Source organism: Centruroides sculpturatus, unplaced genomic scaffold (assembly GCF_000671375.1).
Source record: "Centruroides sculpturatus isolate CEXI.00-Female unplaced genomic scaffold, Cexi_2.0 scaffold226, whole genome shotgun sequence".
Lineage (NCBI taxonomy): Eukaryota > Metazoa > Arthropoda > Arachnida > Scorpiones > Buthidae > Centruroides > Centruroides sculpturatus.
Window position 1 is genome coordinate 75,144 of NW_019384525.1, and position 19,257 is coordinate 94,400.

At 31.9% G+C, this 19,257-nt stretch overlaps 1 protein-coding gene across 3 annotated transcripts in view; it reads right to left on the reverse strand.

The window, feature by feature from the left end:
* LOC111622847 (inversin-like) overlaps positions 1–19,257 on the reverse strand; it is an 88,719-nt gene that overhangs the window by 46,233 nt on the left and 23,229 nt on the right. For all 3 annotated transcript variants that reach the window (XR_002756349.1, XM_023365269.1, XM_023365270.1), the window contains exons 8-10: positions 15,009–15,115; positions 8,374–8,539; positions 1,126–1,333 (exon numbers count right to left, since the gene is read on the reverse strand). Coding sequence is in view for 2 of the 3 variants with exons in the window: in XM_023365269.1 (XP_023221037.1) it covers positions 1,126–1,333; positions 8,374–8,539; positions 15,009–15,115 (481 nt within the window). In the remaining variant the exon portion in view is untranslated. The remainder of the gene's footprint in view (positions 1–1,125; positions 1,334–8,373; positions 8,540–15,008; positions 15,116–19,257) is intronic.

Here is a 19,257-nt window from a genome sequence, read left to right on the forward strand (position 1 = left end):
AATAATAATAAAAATCCAGTAATAATACTTTAAATAAACAGTAATAGAAAACTATATAGGTATATTTATAAAACATGAAATTGTAAACTGAGGCATAATTTACGAGTTTATAGAAAACTTTTTAACTATGTATTTCCAAGCAGACGGTAAGCCTTCAGCATATCAATCATTCCTGTTATCGTGCCTAAAATAAGGACAATAATAGAAATGATTAGAAGCTACAAGATGGGCACAGCAAGGGCTTCAAACAATGATCTCAGTAGAATCACAAAGTTCACATTTAGAACTTTGTGATTCTACAGAAATACGATAGGCATCATGAAAGAAATTGCAGACCTCAAAGAGTAAAAATGGTTTTAAAAGAGCTCCAAACCTATATACAATTTTAAGGAATGACAAGAATAATGTTAAAAAAAAAAAACAGTGTACAATATACCTTATGAAAACATACAACTAAGAATCGAGAAAAACTATTGATATATTGGTGTTACAACAAAAAGTTTGGGAGTCGGGCTTAAAGAACATAAGTATAATGTCAAGAAAGGATCCAACACTACAGTGCTTTCAAAGCTCTATAGTAAAATGGGATGAAGCAAATATTGTTAAACCCTTGTGCTCCCCAACATTAGCTATGAGCACTAAGAAAATTGAAATTTATATGAGCAAATTAGAGGATGAATACATCAATGCAAGCAATGCTGAAGGCTTACCATCTGCATGGAAATACATAGTTAAAAAGTCTTCTATAAACTCTTAAATTATACCTTAGTTTACAATTTCTTGTTTTATAAATATACCTTAATAGTTTTCTATTACTGTTTATTTAAAGTATTATTACTGGATTTTTATTAATATTATTATATCTGATTTTTTCTTTTTTATTTATATTTACACATATATAATTTTCTGTTATTTTCTTATTTTCCGTTATTTTTTTATATTTAAATTTATGAATTTATTTTGGAACACCAATGTTCTAATCTTTTCATTTAACCTGAAGATGGCCTATTGAATGGGCTGAAAACATTAGTTTTGTTTTAATAAATCATCTCAGCAACTTAAGGTGTATTTTGATGGTCTACTAATTATTTGCTGAGTATGTTCTGTTAATTGTTAAACGCATACCAATGAAGAGATGTTCGACCATCCATATCCATCGACATTAAAGAAGCTCCTTTCTCAATGAGTAGGCGAACGGACTTTGCTTTTCCCCTGATACAAGCGTACAGAAAAGGAGTCATGTCATTTTTGTCACAAGCTTCCAAAGGAGCTCCTAAATCCAACAACATGTCAATAGTTGTTATATTTCCTTGACTAGCAGCAGCATGAAGAGCTGAAACATACAAATATAAATAAAATCATAAACATCAAACTAAATTTCAATAAAATTCACAATATTAATATATTAATTTACTGATTTGAATAAAAAAAAATACTTCTTTTGGTTGGTATATTCGAAATCTTTAGAATTCATAGCAAGCATTTTGAAAACAACTGATTAAGAGAAACTTTTTTAATAATCATTTATATTAAGATATCATAATAAAACAATTTTCTATTGAAAATGAAAGTAAAAATTCAATAAGTTAAATTTGAAACATAATATACTAATCTGACATTCAATGACCTAATGAAAAGATTTATAGATCTTAAACATCTAAAAATATTATAATCAGACAGTCAAAATGAAAGACGTCAGTCTGTCATTCTCAGAGACCTAAACTCAAATTCAGATCAAATTTTAAGAAATTTTCATGGGTTGCTTGATCCAGTTACATTAGATCCATCTCTCACCACCTGATCACTCCCAACTTGTACATTATCAAATCCATAATAGATATGAAAAAGGTCGTCTTAGTGTCTACAGGGTGGAAGGAGGGAGGAAAAAAAGCAACAAAATTTAGAAAATGCTATCTCTCTCTCTCTTTTATAGATTTAATAACTAAATGATAAGATTTAATTAGGTCTTCATTTCTATATTACAGATTTGTAATACATAAACAGAAGTCTAGTTATATTTGTCAGTACCCACCTGTGGCCGAGTGGAGAAAACCACCAAACACTGGTAGTCAGTTCTGAGTTTATGTCTTGCCAATGGACCAGACATGTGGAGACTTCTGGATGTTCTTCCTATTAGTAATGCCTAAATAGGGGCCATTTTCCCATAAAAGACCTCCCGGGAAGCATTCCCTCCTCAGCAGAACACCCACATAACTAAATAAACTAAACTTACATTTGTCGGCACTACTGTACACAATATCAACAGATACATAATAGAGTTTTATGTAGAACTGATATACAGATTCAATGATTTCATGGATGGCAAATAGTTAGATTAATCCTTAAAAGCACAGAAGTAATTGTTATTATTAAAGCACATGATGACTCTTTTTATTATAAAATTTATTGTGGAGCAAAAGTAATGATATAGAAATTAGAATCAATTTTCTATAGTCTAATTTTGAAAAAGAAATGATCAAAAACAGAGTTCAGAAATAATGCAGTTCCTACTAGGATGTATTAATACACCCTAGAACTGGATTATCTGAAACATCTAGAGATTCTTGAAATATACAAAGCTAATTTTCAGGACACAGCCATAAATTACAGAGATGCAGATACATTCTCCAAAGCATAGAGGTCTATTTTTAAAGTACAACTATAAATTAAATCTCATTACTTAAAAAAATAATCATCATTATTGACATCGACATTTCCCAACCAATGAAATTATTGCTCTGTACATTTTTAAAGAGACATTCAAATTTTCACATTGATGTTCGACTGGCTTTAATCTGAAGATGATGATTTAAAAATCATCAAAAATGGTTGTTTTTCATTATTTTAGTAAGTATAATTTTTGCTGGATAATTCTGGCATAGTTATGTGTTTGGACTTAATTTATCCAGTTTTATATAGTATGTATTTATGATTATTTTGAATTTAAATTTATTCCATTACCTATGATGTTTGTGAGAATCCAAACTTTAACAAAAATCGATCTTCAATGTCGTCATACTTGTTCAATAATTGTTGTCATCTACTACCTGAGAAAATCTCCGCTTACACTTTCTAGATGGTGAAAACGATGCATTCCCGTGATCTGCTGACCTCTTGGCCAGGCGACATCAGGCTAGTATCATAATTGACATCTGAAGAAGCAGTCGTCACCAGTTCCTCAATCGGACCATTCGTTTTCCCTGTGCCTCAAATTTCGGATACATTTGGATACATCGTTTTATTATACGTTCAGATATATCATTCTATTATAGCATCGGCTATATTGTTTTAATTATATATATATGGGTATGTCATCCTTCTCGCCTACAGCCATATTATCTATTGTACACCCAAAATAAGAACTGGCATCTAGAACTTTCTTCCTTTTGACCCAATTGGTATGCATCTCCTCTACAAGGTATTTATATAACACCATGCAAATCTCATGTGAACTCTCTCTCATGACCGCTAGATAGATAGGCTAAGTTGATATAACCCAATATATATTGTATATTGTATCATGTACTCTTTTTCATTGAAATTAAATGATTATTTAGTTGTTAACTTTAGTGTCTGAGTACTTTACTTCCATCAGGCTGTCTCACCATCTTCATCCAGAACCCGATTACTTACACCTGCAGCCTCTCACGTGACTATTCATTAACCAAAACTAAACTCACTGTCACGGCTTCCATGTCACATGAGACATGATGGTGCCAGTCGTGACAAGGCATCAAAGAGGTGCTAACCCTCCAGTCACACGTTAATGTCCTGAAACAGCTATATTCAAATCTGATAGCTACTAATGATGCTGAAAATGTTTGTTAAAAACTGATGCTGAATTGTAAAGGTTTATTTATTTACTTTTATTCAAAGTCAATTACACCTATTCCTATTATTAACGTAAATAGGAATTGTATTTGTATCAATTAAAATATTTCATTGATTAGATGAAAGAAGATTCACCATTTTTAAAACAAATATATTGGAAAGCAGTACAAATAGAAAACAAATTTTTAATACAGAATTCTTATCAACTTTAAATTTTCCACAAACATTCTTTCTTTGTAAAGTGAAGAATTTATTAAGCAACTAATTGTATGAGAAATAACTTAACAAATTCGAAAACCATTACTTAACCTGCATCTTGTGGCATATGTATCCAGCAGATACGTGCCATTTTTTTTACTGAATTTCTTAAAAATAAACAACAGTTGAACTGCAGGCTTTGTAGTATTCATGAACTGATATGTTCTGAAGTATTTCCTACAGTGGTTTTCAAGTTTATGATCCTTTATTCATAAAGATTTTATGAAAAACAATACTAACTACCACCTGCAGTAAATCCTCTCGCAGCGTGAGAATGCTGTACTCTCAATTGTTGCACATAATAATTGATTGCAATTGAATAAAATAACAACATAGAATATTTAAACTTTACCACAATGTTACATATTCTATTTTTTTTTTCCTGGTTTCAAAGACCAGACCAATCCCAATTCATTTCAAATAAGTCACTACAGCTATTTTTGACAACACAACTTTCTCACTTTGGTGTTATCATCCTGCTTTCTTGAGATCAGAGCATGATAAGGAATTTAATTCTTTCAATTTTGCAACAGTTAACATTTACATTCATTACACAGTAATACCATTTAGTAATTGTGACCTAAACATTTATTTGGTAATTTTATCAATATTTTTTAAATTATTATAAATAAAATTATAGAATTCATTACTAGCAATGCTAGTTGTTAAATCTAAAAGAAACCATTATCCCAAGTGCAAGAAAACAATTTGTTAGTCATTTGACCCACTATTGACAGAGAAGGGAGTTTTTGAAAACAGAGTAATAAAACGGTTAGCAGTTTGTTGTCCTTTACAGTGTGGGACCGGCAGAGTCTATTACTTTTGCAGGAGAAAATAAATAAAGCTTTACTACCTGGAGTTGAAAGATAATACAATCCTGTAAAATTTAACAAATTTGATGTCAATAAGTGGAAGTTGAATGATTTATAGTTAGCTGATATTTGATAAATTTAGTTTTCTGCATTTATAGATCAAATTACAAAAAATAGAGATAAAAGTATGCAATTAGCAGCAGGCCACTGGGCTCATCCCAAATGACCACTTACTCTGCAACAGGTTGGTAAAACCCATTCTCGGCTTGTCGGATGGCTAGGAGGGCAAAAATTTTAAGTGGGGAGTGCGTCGGTAAGTCGGCAGGTGTACATCAGAGACAGGAGACAGGTTTAAAAACTAAATAAGCATTTATTTATATAACTAAGCTAGGATATATAGGTTAAATGCAATTAAATAAGTTCACTATACAAAAGGGACACTCTAATAGCTTTACTTCTAGTCTGAGAGAGAGTTCACAAAGCTCTAAAAAGTACAAATACCTCTATGCTTATATGTCTAATATGCGTTCGTTGAATATGTTCGTTAATGGCGATAGAAGTTCAAATGGCTGTGGTTGGTTGTATGTCCTGTCGGTCCCGAGTATGGAGACAAATATGGCACATCTACCAAGTATAACTTCCGAGGGATCGCCCGGAGCTTTCGGGGACTCGAGCTTTTATACGTTATTCGTGGGAAATGAGTCATGTGATCGACTTCTGTTGACACTTATGGTGCATTCCGATCAACTAACTGTCAACTTTCCCACCTTAATGTGAAAAGAATTGGTGACCTCCGATATACTTCTCACCAAGAGTGGGTTTTTCCATCGGAGTTGTTTATAAAGATTTTTCCGACATCAGCGTAAAAATCGCGGATTTCACAAAAGTCTCATTTTTTAAAAATCCACAAGTATTTTATACTCAACAACAACAATAACACCAGGAAGTGTTACAAAAAATCATACTCCTAGAACCTATTTCTGGTGTGAGGAAAAAAAAACAAAAGAAAAAGTTCACCACAAACGTTTTCGAACTTCTGAGAGTTCTTTCTCAGGTGAAAAGGGAGTTTCTGATGTGACAGAGCAATCGGTTAAGGTTATATGTGAAAAAATAAATGGAAATGTAATACAAATTGCTCATGCATACCCATAGGGTAACCAGATCTTAGTAATTACAGTTCAGAGTCCATCAACGCCTGCCAAGCTATAGACAAAACTAACACATCTTTAAAATTGATACATGAATTATTAAGGTTCTATTTATAAATTTGAATGTCTTCTAGCCATTTTAGATGTTCGATGTGTGACATCGTGCAGACTAGCTTTGCCTGATTAAGTGGTGATGGCAGTGGAGTTTCTCTTATGTTGAATGTCCGCTATGTGCTCCTGTAGCCTGACCCCCAAGGAGCGTTTGGTCGATCCGATGTAAATGAGTTCCCTATCAAATCTGTTGTCTCTAATGCAGATACTGTATACACCCAGTCGTCTATTCTAGTTGGGAGGGTCTTTCCCATTGCGGAGGATGTGAAATATGGTGGGACATCTGTACGTAATCTGAATTCGGTGCTTCCTGGTGGTATCAGTGTAAAATGTTTTAATGTACGAATTGAACGTGATAGGGATTTGTAGGAGAACTTCAGGACTGTTGTGACTCTGTGTATCAGTCGTGATGGTGTGCTGTATGTATGGTGATAGCGTTCAATCAGTTTATGAGTTAGGGTCAGGAAACCATGGGTGGATGCAACCTGTTGTATATGCATTAGTTCATCGGCAAGTGCTTGGGTAGATGATGAATGAGTAAACGCTCTCCTGATTAAAGCATTGAATGCCACTACTTTATACTGGAAGGGGTCACATGATCCTACCGGTATGTATGTGGGTGTAGACATTGGTTTGCGGTAAACAGATGTGAGGATGCACTTTTCCTCGATTTTGATGTTAGGAAGTGGACCTCTTTATGGTTGGCTTGTTCGAGCTCTAAGGTTAAGCCGAAAAGGTTATCATTAAAAGTGTTGACAAAGGTCAAAATATCTGGAACTGTCCTCCAGCAAACCAAAATATCGTCGATGTATCTTCTGTATAGAACAATGCTGGGCAGGAACTGTGGAAGGACTTTGCTCTCCAGTTGTTTTATAACCATTTCACATAGGTCTCCTGAAATCGGGCTGCCCATGGGGACTCCTCTTCCTTGTGTGTATATTGCACCATCAAATTGGAAAAAGGAACTGTAGCAGAGTAAGTGGGCGTTCTCTAGTATAGGGTGGTATAGGGTGTTCTTCCACCTGAGGAAGAACTCCCAGAAGTTTGAAAACGTTTGTGGTGAACTTTTTCTTTTGTTTTTTTCCTCACACCGGAAATAGGTTCTAAGAGTAAGATTTTTTGTATTTTATACTGTTAGACAGTAGAGAAAATATAGAAATTGAAGATATAATCATAGTCAAACATATTTGTGTGTGAAAATATAAAAATTGCATTAATTTTCATTATGTATCCTGCAGATACAATGTCCCACATCAGCTCTTAAAATTCTACGTGCCTAAAGGGGAATTAATCTGTTTATTAATTTATAGAAAAAACTAAAAACTTCCTAAAAGTCTTAAGAAATCTACAGAATACTCAATAATCCATTAGTTTATATTGATGAATAAACTTTTCTACTATATTAAAATAAAAATTGAAGAAATAATTCATAATGAACGTACAGATATCCCCATATAACATGGGAGTCAGATTCCAAAAGTTAGCAAAAGTATACTATTTTTTTTTTGTAATGAAGAGAAATATGTTTATTATAGAAATTACTAATTCACTAACAATCACAATCAAAAATATTGCATATTAATATTAATTTCTTCTTCACTGCTAAATACCATTAAATGAGGACATTTTCTTTTCGGCAAAATATTGTCATCTTCTGAGCTTTCCTGTTGACCTTAATCTATCTAAAATACCAACAACTTTTTCTCTACTTTTTCATAAAATCTGATTTTTTCATTTGCTTGCATTTGCATAAAAGATCTTTAAAAATTTACTGTTTTTATGTAGTAACTCATAATTTAATCTATAAACACAAAACACAGTGACAGTCTTTTGGGTTCACTTAGAGCACTATCACCAATGACAGTGACACCTGGTTTAATTAAAGGAAAGCTAGAATATGAAGCAAGGACAAGGAAGAAAAAAATTGTATAATTAGTTCTCATGAAAGAAAACTGAGCAAAAAGCATGAAACAACATTGCCCATAGATTTTAGAATACTAAAATTATCAAATACGAGACACATTGCATGCTTGTTTGAATAAAAAATATCAAATTATGATGTTTGCACTTAAAAATTATGATGTTTGTACAGTGATGTCTCCAATTTTTGAGCTGTGTTGAATGTGGGATTTCCCCAATTCTCAAACTGTTAGAGTGAAACCACATGGTAAAAATGCTGTATTATATAAAGGGTACCTATAATTAAATTTTACCTGATGCTCCATTTTCATCTTTTAATGATAGATCCACACCAAATGTATAAATGGTGCGAATTACATCATCAGCACCTCTCGCTGCTGCCCACATCAATGCATTTCTACCTTCCGAATCCCTTTTGTCTGTTATGTAATTCCTTGAAAGAAACACAGCTACAGTATCCTATATTATGGAAAATAAAATATAAATAAATAGCACACACATCACACTATATTAGGCTTACATACTAAATACGTCATGTAGTGAGAAAATTCTTAAATACAAATACATACACAAACAGCATGTAAAAATAATAGATTGTTCTGCAGTCATGCCTTGTCCCTGGTCCTGAATAATATTAAGCACCAGAATATAAGCTAAGTAGTATGCATTCCATCAACACAACCACAAAAATAACAACTCTTTTGCTAGTTACCATACTGTCAAGGTGAGAGAGAGTTTAATAGTTCAAATCAATCATCAAGTAATGCTGGCAAGAACTCTAGTTCATAGTAAGACCACCCATGCCAGTAAAGTCTTTGAGAAGAAATGAAGAAGAATGGTCCACAAGCAGAATCTGATCCAAGAAAGTGGCTGCTGAACAGTGTCTGTTTCCCATGCTAGGAGCAGATGACTTTTAAACACCTGGCTTTGAGTATATAAGCATGCTTACTTCTGTGAAGAAAAAAAACAAAATGGTTGTGACGTGTTCTCAGCATAATACTAGCTCAGACATCACTCAAGTTAACAAGGCCTGCATTCTTGAGTTAGAGGCTCATATTTGAGAAATCTGTCACCAGTATCAAATGCAGTGCTGTATTAAGTAATAATACTGCATCACAAACACAAATGCATTCATCACCTCATTCATAATGAATAACAGAAACCAATCAAGCAAAACTGCTTTAGTGGCAATCCAGCCACTGACCATCAAGGTCAGAAAACCATACCATTGGATGAAGTAGACCAAAGACATGAATGAATTTATCATCTTTTGTAATGGTTTACCATTATAAAACTCAAAACAGACACTATATGACAAACACTCACAAAAGTACCCACATCTCATCGTTATAAACAATTGTTGATAAAAAAAATAACAATTATACATAACAACCTTATTCCACAAACAATATTTGAACATATCAAAGGAGCACAACAGGTTTTGGTTTGGTTTGTTTGAGTTTCTTTGCACAAGAGCCATATAGGCTACGCTGCACCATGACAAATGGTGTATAAAGAATAAATGACAAATACATACAAAATAACAATATAAATAACAATAACTATAAAACAGGTATAATACACTGTAAATAAATACATCCAAACATACTATTCACAACAAGATATAAATAACAATAACAAAAATTTAGAACTATAATTTAAAATAAATAATCATATTTGTTTATATTAGTGATGTAACGAATATTCCGTTACTATTCAGTATTCGGTCTATTCAGCCTATTTTTCGCTATTCGGCCAAATACTGAACATTTAATCACTATTCAGCCGAATACCGAATACCTAAAAACAGGAGTAAGAAATAACAAAAACACAGTAAATTAATCATTTTGGTATTTAGATTTAATGTTATCAGGTTAATGTTGTTTGTTTATATTTATTTATAACTTATAACATGCACAAAATAAAAAAGAACATAATATTAGTCACTTGTATTCACAATTTATAATTACAAAAATCAGCACATGTACACACCTATTTGTTTGAGAATCATTGCACATCTGAGGGTCTGACCCTGCCTCTCCTTCTTTTTAAGCGCTCGTCTTTGCTCTTCCCTTTCTCTTTCCTCTATCACTCTAGTCCACGTATGACTATGCATACATCATAATATGCCCTCACGATACTTTTGATTCGTCACTTTTCCGTCGTAGATTTCCCATTTTACAATTACATGACTCATAGCCTGGTGATAACGGAGAAAAGAGACAGATAAGATGTCAGTATAAGTCACAGTTATGATTTCACAGATTCGAAACAGCTTGGTAGCCCGAATGACCCCAGGCTTTCACCAGTGCATGCTAAATGACTTTCATTACAGGCATTTAGCTTTCCGAAGTCTATGACAACAATTGTTTGGCATTCACAGCCGCTAATTTCACGCCAATAAGTTGCCTCGAACAAGTCGAGGCAGCTTATTGAGTTGATAACATAATCGACTTATTCGATTATGTTATCAACTCAATTTCATATTTATTTTCACTTTGCGGTCCTTCTCTGTTCTTCTTCCATTATTTACACGTGTAGGTCATTTCATTGTTATCCACATTTGATATCATCACTTATCACATACTGCCATGACACTCTTTGGTACACTTCTTAATACACTGTAAAAAGATGATTGTCTGAACTGTCAAGAATTAATGTGAAGTGTAGTGACAGTGGGCCAATAGAGGGCAGGGTCCTTGCCATAATGCAGTTTACATGCCAATTTTCGTACGTGCGTTAATCGAGCCGAATAGTTTGGCCAAATATTCGATATTCGGCCTGAGGCCGAATATACTATTCATTGCAACACTAGTTTATATACATTAATGACTTTCAGAAAGGCCAGTAAAATATCAGGATTTGATCTCTGGCCCAAAATTCTTGACAAACTTGAATTTCTAAAAATGATATCTACAAGCCCTCTCAAATTCAGAGCATTCATACAATATGTGTTTGACACTTTACAGTTGCAGTATTCATAATAACTGGTCTTTTGACCTTCAAAAGGTATTGATGAGTCAGCCAAGTATAACCAATCCTCAAATAAGTAAGAATTATGTTGTTGTTATCGAAACCGTGTTGTTACTTATGTTTGTATATTGGCACAATGAAGTGACCTTCTTTATCAACACTTGGCAAGTTTTCAATCTTTATTCAGTTAGAATCTAACTGAATAAAGATTGAAAACTTGCCAAGTGTTGATAAAGAAGGTCACTTCATTGTGCCAATATACAAACAAGTAAGAATTACTCCAGATCTTCCTGTAATAAACCTCATTAGGTGTCCAATTTTCTTTCAAAGGCTTGATCTTGCATAGTTTATTGTGGACTTGTTCATTCCACATGTTCTGCCAGATCTCTGCTAGTTGATTTTTAACGACTGGCTTCAGGCACCTTCAACAGGCATTGGATTGCATTAACAGATTAGCTGACTTTGCAGCTCCATCAGCTTGTTAATTCCCTCTTATACCTACATGGCCTGGAACCCAACAGAATTTGCCAGAGAAATCCATATGGCAAATGAGCTTACAAACTTTGATCAGTACAGTGTGTGAAACAGTTTTAGATGAGATCTATGCTTGAAGTACATTAACCGAGTCAGTATAAATCACACAGCAATGACGATCTTTTCTCCTTATATGTTTTAAGGCTAAGTAGATAGCTTGCAACTCTGCAGTGAAAATAGACGCCTTGGGAGAAATTTGATCTTCTCTGATTTTGTCAAAGCAGACAATGCCAAACCAATATAGTTCCCTGACTTAGATCAGCTGTGTATATGGGAAGTAAATGCATGTGTAGACCTTTGCAAATAGCTGTCTATATATATAATCTAGGGTATATATTCTTTAGGATACCACTTTAAGCTAAAGTCAATTGTTATGATAGGAATTGACCAGGGTGATAATGTTAGAAACTGGGGGTATAAAATTATTCTATATACTACTTAATCGACAATGATTTGGTAAAAATCTCCCACTTAGTCAACAGATGGCTTGTAATAGAAAATTTAAGACTAAAGATAATAAAATCTTAGTCTAGTCAGGATTGACACTAGATAGGGTAATGTATTTGCACCCTAATTCATCATATTAAGATTATAATAAAATTTAAAAAGGAGGGCTATAAATACTACATGTGAGGAGATTGTGAGGAAGTTCAATAGGATGTCCAATATTTAACTAATATGAGAATTTACTTCCAACTTAACAAGTATAAATATATTTTAATAAACAAATAAAATTAAGATTACAACTGAATATAATACAATAATATAGAGGTCATTAACCTATCTAACTATAACCATATTAATTTATATTGAGAGAGAGTTTACAATAATATTTAATAATATACCTCTATAATACTTAAATCTTGAATTTGTATAGGTGGAAGTTGAGAATCCAAAGGAGAGACCAGGCACAAAATTATATGTGTTGACGGATAATTGGAACTGATTAATCCGCCCAGAATTTGGTGTGTATAACCCTTTTATACAGAAAAATAGTCTCCAATCAAGAGCAGAACTCTTTGTCATCTGACCAAGATGAAGTTAGGTTGAAATTTAGTCATAAGATGTGATAAACTTTTCTAAAAGAAGCAAACTGGTGGGAAAGGAAACTGTATTTCCTTGTTTTCCCTTAATTTCCCTCAAAATTTGTAAAAGTGTACAATTTTAGTGACAAAATATTACATCGAATTTTATAATTTTATAAAAATAAATGAATCTCAAATTCAGATTCTCACAATATACTATCAACCTCAGACTGTGAGAGTTGTACCAGATCAATCGTGCTGCTTATAACACCAATTCTAATGTCAAAAGTAGGGTCACAAAATAACAAGCTGAAAATACTCTTTTAAGATTAAAATTACTCAACTTAGTACAAACCAAGGATTTATATTGGGATTTCAGTTTAATGTAATAAAACAGAGACAACTGTTTCCTACTGAGTGATAGTGGAGGCTGAAAAGCATCCACATACAAGCTTTGAACAGGAGGGTCCGAAAAGCACCAGTGCACAAAGCGCAATGCTTGATGATGGATTGGATCCAGCATCTGAAGAGTATAGTCTTGCACAGAACCATATACAACACATCTGTAATCCAGCTTTGAGCAGACAAGGACCCTGTAAATCACAAGCATGGAACATTTGTCTGTTCCCCAGGATGAGCAGTTTAGTACCGTTAAAAGTTTTAGAGACTTTAACATTTACTCTTTGGATGCATTAGTGTAGTAAAAAGTATTCAATTTTTGGTCAAACAGAACATCCAGAAATTTATTAATTCATATGCCTTTGTGTCCTTATTATACAAATTTATTATGTAAATGTCTACTAGGACATATTGTATTAGTAGGACTTATTATACTGGTGTCCGGTGCAGATGAAAAATAAAGATTGTTTTTCTGAATAGGTTTCCTCAATTTGCAGAACCTGGACACCAGTATAACTAATACGATCTACTAACACAATATGTCCTAGTAGACATTTACATAATAAATCCAGAAATTTAGTTTAGTTGACCATAGAGTTTTTATGCCATTTAGATAGATTTCTAAATCAAGGTGCAAACCGTGCCTTAGGCAAAAGTGGATGCACGAGGTCTTGTTAATGTTGAAAGTAAAGCCATTTGCATTGGACCAATCCTGTATGTGGTTCAAGGCATTTTGTGGTTGTCTCTCAATGAAGCACATGTTGCTAGACTGACAGATGTGAAAGTCATCTACATACAGAGAGTGTTTGACACTGAGGCCTTGCTATTGATTTTAATGAGGAACAGAGCCACACTCAAAATAGAACCGCAAGGAACACCTTCTTCTTGTACGAAAGGCCTAGATGAAGTGGTTACCATCCTAACTTGAAATCTTTGATTTTGTAGGAAGTTTTTTATAAACATTGGCAGATTACTCTGCAATCTGAATTTGCACAGATCACAAAGTATTCCATAGTGCCAACAGCATAGGCCTTCTCAATATCAAAAAACACAGACATCAAGTGTTAGTTGTTATAATACAAATGCTTTGCATATAGATATTTTAAGGTTTATTAAATTGTTCATTGTAATTCTGTTTCTACAAAATCCACTCTGGTGTGACAAAAGGTAATTGTTTTTCTTCAGGAGAAATGTCAAATATCTGTTTACCATTCTCTCAAAAATTTTGCAAAGGCAACTTGTCAGCGATATTGGTCTATAAATTAGATAGATTCTTATGTGAGGAACTCATTAATTCCATCCTGGTAAATGGCACATTGTATTCTTCACTGGATGAGAAATCAAAGTTTAAAACTTTTTTCTCTATCTTTGCTTTATAAACTTGGAAATTGATTGTGTACATTATAAACTTGGAAAAATTTTTAAAAATTTCCTAGCGACGAACTTTAAAAGTGTCATTGCATAGCATAACATGTACCAAAATACGAAAACTAGCATAGCATAACATGCACAAATGAAAACATAAACACAACAATTACAACTAGTGATATTGCAAACACAGAATTAATTAACAAATTTACAAATTTGTTTCAAAAAACACTTACTAAATATACTGGATTAGAGGTCACACAAAGATCACAAACACTCAAAATACGTACAAAAATTCTGTCTATCTAAATACATACATCTTATCTTACTAAAACATTCAACCAGAATCAACAGTTCAGAGAGTTATATATATATATATATTAGTGTATTCTAGTATAGTCATTGTTGTACTATCATCTTAATATACAATCACTGACAGACACACATTCAAAACAGAGACAAATCATAAGCTTGCCTGGCAAAGAAGACTAGAAACACAAATAATAGTATTTACAAAATAATAATATATACATAATTATACACTTTGTATTTATAATATTAATGTATCCAGATTAATAATTTTCAAAGTCTAATTAATATTATACAGAATAGATTAAAATCAAACTCACAGCATAATTTCCTTGAGAAGCATAATGTAAAGGAGTTGCTCCGTTAATATCTGTGCTATGAAAATCAGCTCTACGATCCAAAAGCAGACTGACTTTATCTGCTAAACCTAAAAAACAAATAGCACATCGTAAATATCATTTATGGGTTTTTCTATATTTCTATTATTCTTATTTTTGTAAGGATCTGTATTAAGTATACCTCTTTTTAATCTAAATCCAAATTTAAAGTTTGTTTCCTCTATAGCATTTTTCTATATGATGATTGTAAAGTTTTAAATTATAATAGAATTCAAAATTTCATATTTTAGAATACTGCCAATGATGGAAATAAGTTCTTCCCAAAGTCATTTTGATGATAGTTATTATGTAATAGAATTATTGTACTAAACAGAGTATGATCTTAACTTTTTGAGAATGAAATGTATCAAAAATTATTTAAAATTAAACATAGGTAACAATAAATATCATGAAGTTTACTCAATATCAATGTAACAGTTAATTTTTTCTCAATAATTCTTATTTCAGTCTAAAAGCTGTATAACACTCACCAATAAACCATCACCAGTTCATAACTAAACAGAAAAATTCTTTCTACGAACGTTTTCATCTATATGTAATAGACATCCTCAGGTATTGACGATATCAAACTAACGGCTAGTAGAATAGAATGTTTTTGAAAGTTCCATTTAACTACGTAATTTGAATATGTTGTGTTAAAATTGAAAATATGTAAAATATTTAAAATATATCCGAATAAATAATTGATTTCACGTAGATCATGACGTAAATATCTTCCGTAATTTAAAATATCTTTGATGCGCGTTTCAATCATTGGGATCTAATTCAAATATGGCACACCATGCTGCAGAAGGCATATCGGTTTCTTTGAAATTAATACTGATCCCTTTTTTAATTGCCTTATATATCTCCAGCAATTCGAGGTACTTGAGTTTTGCCTTATCCGATACTTTGTGTAGCAAAAAACATTCTATTCTACTAACCGTTAGTTCGATATCGTCAATACCCGAGTATGTCTATTACATATAGATGAAAACGTTCATAGAAAGAATTTTTCTGTTTGGTTATGAACTGGTGATGGTTTATTTGGTGAGTGTTATATAATTAAGTACCCAGTTTTTTGAAATACAGTATAATAAAAGCTGTATTTTAAAGTTTTAAAAATATCAAATTACCATAATTTCTTGAAAGTAATCTGTAGGTTATCTGTGTTTTAAAGACAATTTGAAAAGGGATACAAGTTATGTACTGCTATGGGTTATCTATCAATTTTTAAATTGCAATTACAACAAGCAATTATTTATTGTGACATCGTCACAATGCTGGGCTGTAATTTTTAATATTTTTAATTTATTTAATTTAAAATATGTGCAGCTAACTAATTTTTAAGAAGTTTATGATATGCATTTTTGAAGGTCTGAAATCCATTACTTTAATCTTCTCTATCAACTAATTTTGTGTCTACATTACTAATATAAATACAGATTATCCGAAACAATTCAGGACTGCAGTTGCTCAGATAACTGATCATGTATGAAAAAATATATTAACCTATCCCATGTTGAAATTTTTCTCCATTGAGTGTGGCTTGCGTTGAATTTTCATCAAATTGTTTGTGCAAAATAAAAAAATAATTTTTAACAATACAATATGGTCATGTCAGTGCGCCAGCTAAAACATGCACACCAACAAATATTAGAGTAGCCCAAGACATAGCCAAATATTGCACAGCACTAGCAGAAATTTGAATTTGCCAACTGGATTGCTTTCGGTAAATCGATGTTTCGGTTGATCGGTATTTGGATAATCGATGCTCTACTGTACTATAGTAATTTAAAGTGCAAATTAATAATTTAAAATCAATTTATTATAGAGTAATCATTAAAATCATTTATTAGATTTATTCTATTTGTATTTTGTTACTCTGCACTACTGATTTGTCAGGATTATCTGCTAAATCAAATAAATTTCATTTTTATAGAATGCATTACATTTTGAAACAAACCATATAAAAATGAATCTAAATTTTAAAATAAGTCTTGTGATAGTATTTGAGGAGTCGAAATACAAAGTTTGTTCTTTAAAAAAGTCGAATAAACCTAAGCTTAGCAATGGAGGATGTCCAACTCACAATCCTGAGTCAGGCAACCCTCAAAATAAAATTTCCATATCATTGTCTATTCATATTTCAAGTTTAGTACAAATATTACATCTAATTGAGAGTATTGTCAATTGGCTTCACAGTAGCAGAACATTTTACTGAGCTCTGCTTGACTTTTGTCAAAACTCAGGTAGTCAGTGCTAGTCAGTCTTGTTGGTACATCTTGTTAATATTCCATTGGAGTAATAACCTTCTGATAGTTTGGAATGATCAAAAGGCATGCAAGGATTTGGTTTGGCAAATTAACAGGAATTCCATGGGACTCACCCTGGAAATTCTGTCTGTGAAACTGCAGTTTGTCATCTGTATATCAGAATCAGAGTCAAAGGGTCTCCAACAGGACAGTTACATATAAAAATAACCCATGGCGTACCATTTTACATTCATTTTAATTCCCGAGACCATCTTAAGTACAAAATTGCAGCCTTACTATATTCATCACAACTGCTGACTCTCTGATGACAGGAAACGGCAGAGATGTACAGCTTTCCCAGCCAGCTTATCCACAACCTGTCCAATATTAACCAGCGTGCAATTCCTAATTGACACGAAGATAAGATTGTTGTACCTGATACAAGATTTTTACTTATAACAACAGTAGATGGCTATAGCAATGTGCAGCCTCCCTCTAATGAAGAGAAAGAAATGAATTGGGGTAGGGTTACTTTCATCATTTTGTTCATAGTCTTGGATATGGACTGTTCTTTGGAAGTCTCAAGACTTTTATCAGAATATGAGAAAAAATAACATTGTGTCACAGTATTAATGTATTTTATTTTAGTCTATTTTATTTTTATTTTTAGTATATTTTATTGTATTTTATATTTATACTTTTCTTTCATTACTTTTAATTCCTTAATTTACAAATTTGTTAACATTTACATATTACAAACCACCATACGTAACTGTTATAAATCAAAGAGTTCTATTCTATATAAAAATTGTATATGCATTCAAACTTTCTAAAACACTCAATAGAAAATACTAATGTTCCCATTCAAATTTTTGAGTCTGATGATGGGATACAGAAATTCCAAAAACATTTTATCCAATAAAGAAGCTTTGACTCCTAAAATTTTTAGTCTGTATTTTCTTCCAAAGTTACAATGAGTTATTTTACTCGGAAACCAGAATAAGAAAATTGCACAGCAAGACCAAACGGTTATTGACAAGGATCGAGCTATATTAGGGATCAATACTGAACACTTACTCATTTGTATTGACAGTAATGAAATAACCAAAGAGACAAGAATACCTTAATGTTTGGTATTTGTACATATCACTACAAACACAAGAACGAGCATTAACCAAAACTTAGAAAATTAAACAGTTATTATTAAAGTCTATAAAAATTAAGATTAGTAGAGCAAAGACAGAATATATGTTGTGGCTACAATAAAAAAGAAAAATGCTTATGACATACCAATGAAACTAGGAAATCAAATAATACCTTACAGAGAGCTTTAAGTATCCAGGATCTAATTCGAAGAGTGATGGGGTCACTGAGACAAAAGTGACAAAGATACAAATAAGGTAACATCATTTACTAAACATATTGTTAAATAACATATGAACTAAGCTTATAAACATAAAACTTTATATATATAAACTCAAAATAATCTGTAAATAAATAAAATCAAAGACATTTACCTTAATTATCCATTTAAACATACTTTTATATCAAAATATATAAAAATCGTATTAAAATTAAACATTAAAATTATTAAAGTGTGTATGTAAAAACAAAAATACACATGAAAACATTTTGCTCTTGTGTAACAATATATTGTTCTTCAAATGTATTTCATTTTAGTTTTGTTTTCAAATATTTACACAGTTTAAAATTTTAGGTATGTTAGAAAAACTTATTTAAAATTTCAGTTGTTAGTAAAAATAATAGAACTTACAAATTTAAGAAGTCATTTAATAAAATAACAGATTAATGCTTTACAAATTGTTTTGACTTCAATTTAAAAAATATTCTTAAAAATAATCATTTAGTTTTACTATTTTGATTTTGAAAAAAAAGTCTATTAACTCACTAATTGCTAGAGAATTTGCTGAGTTGCT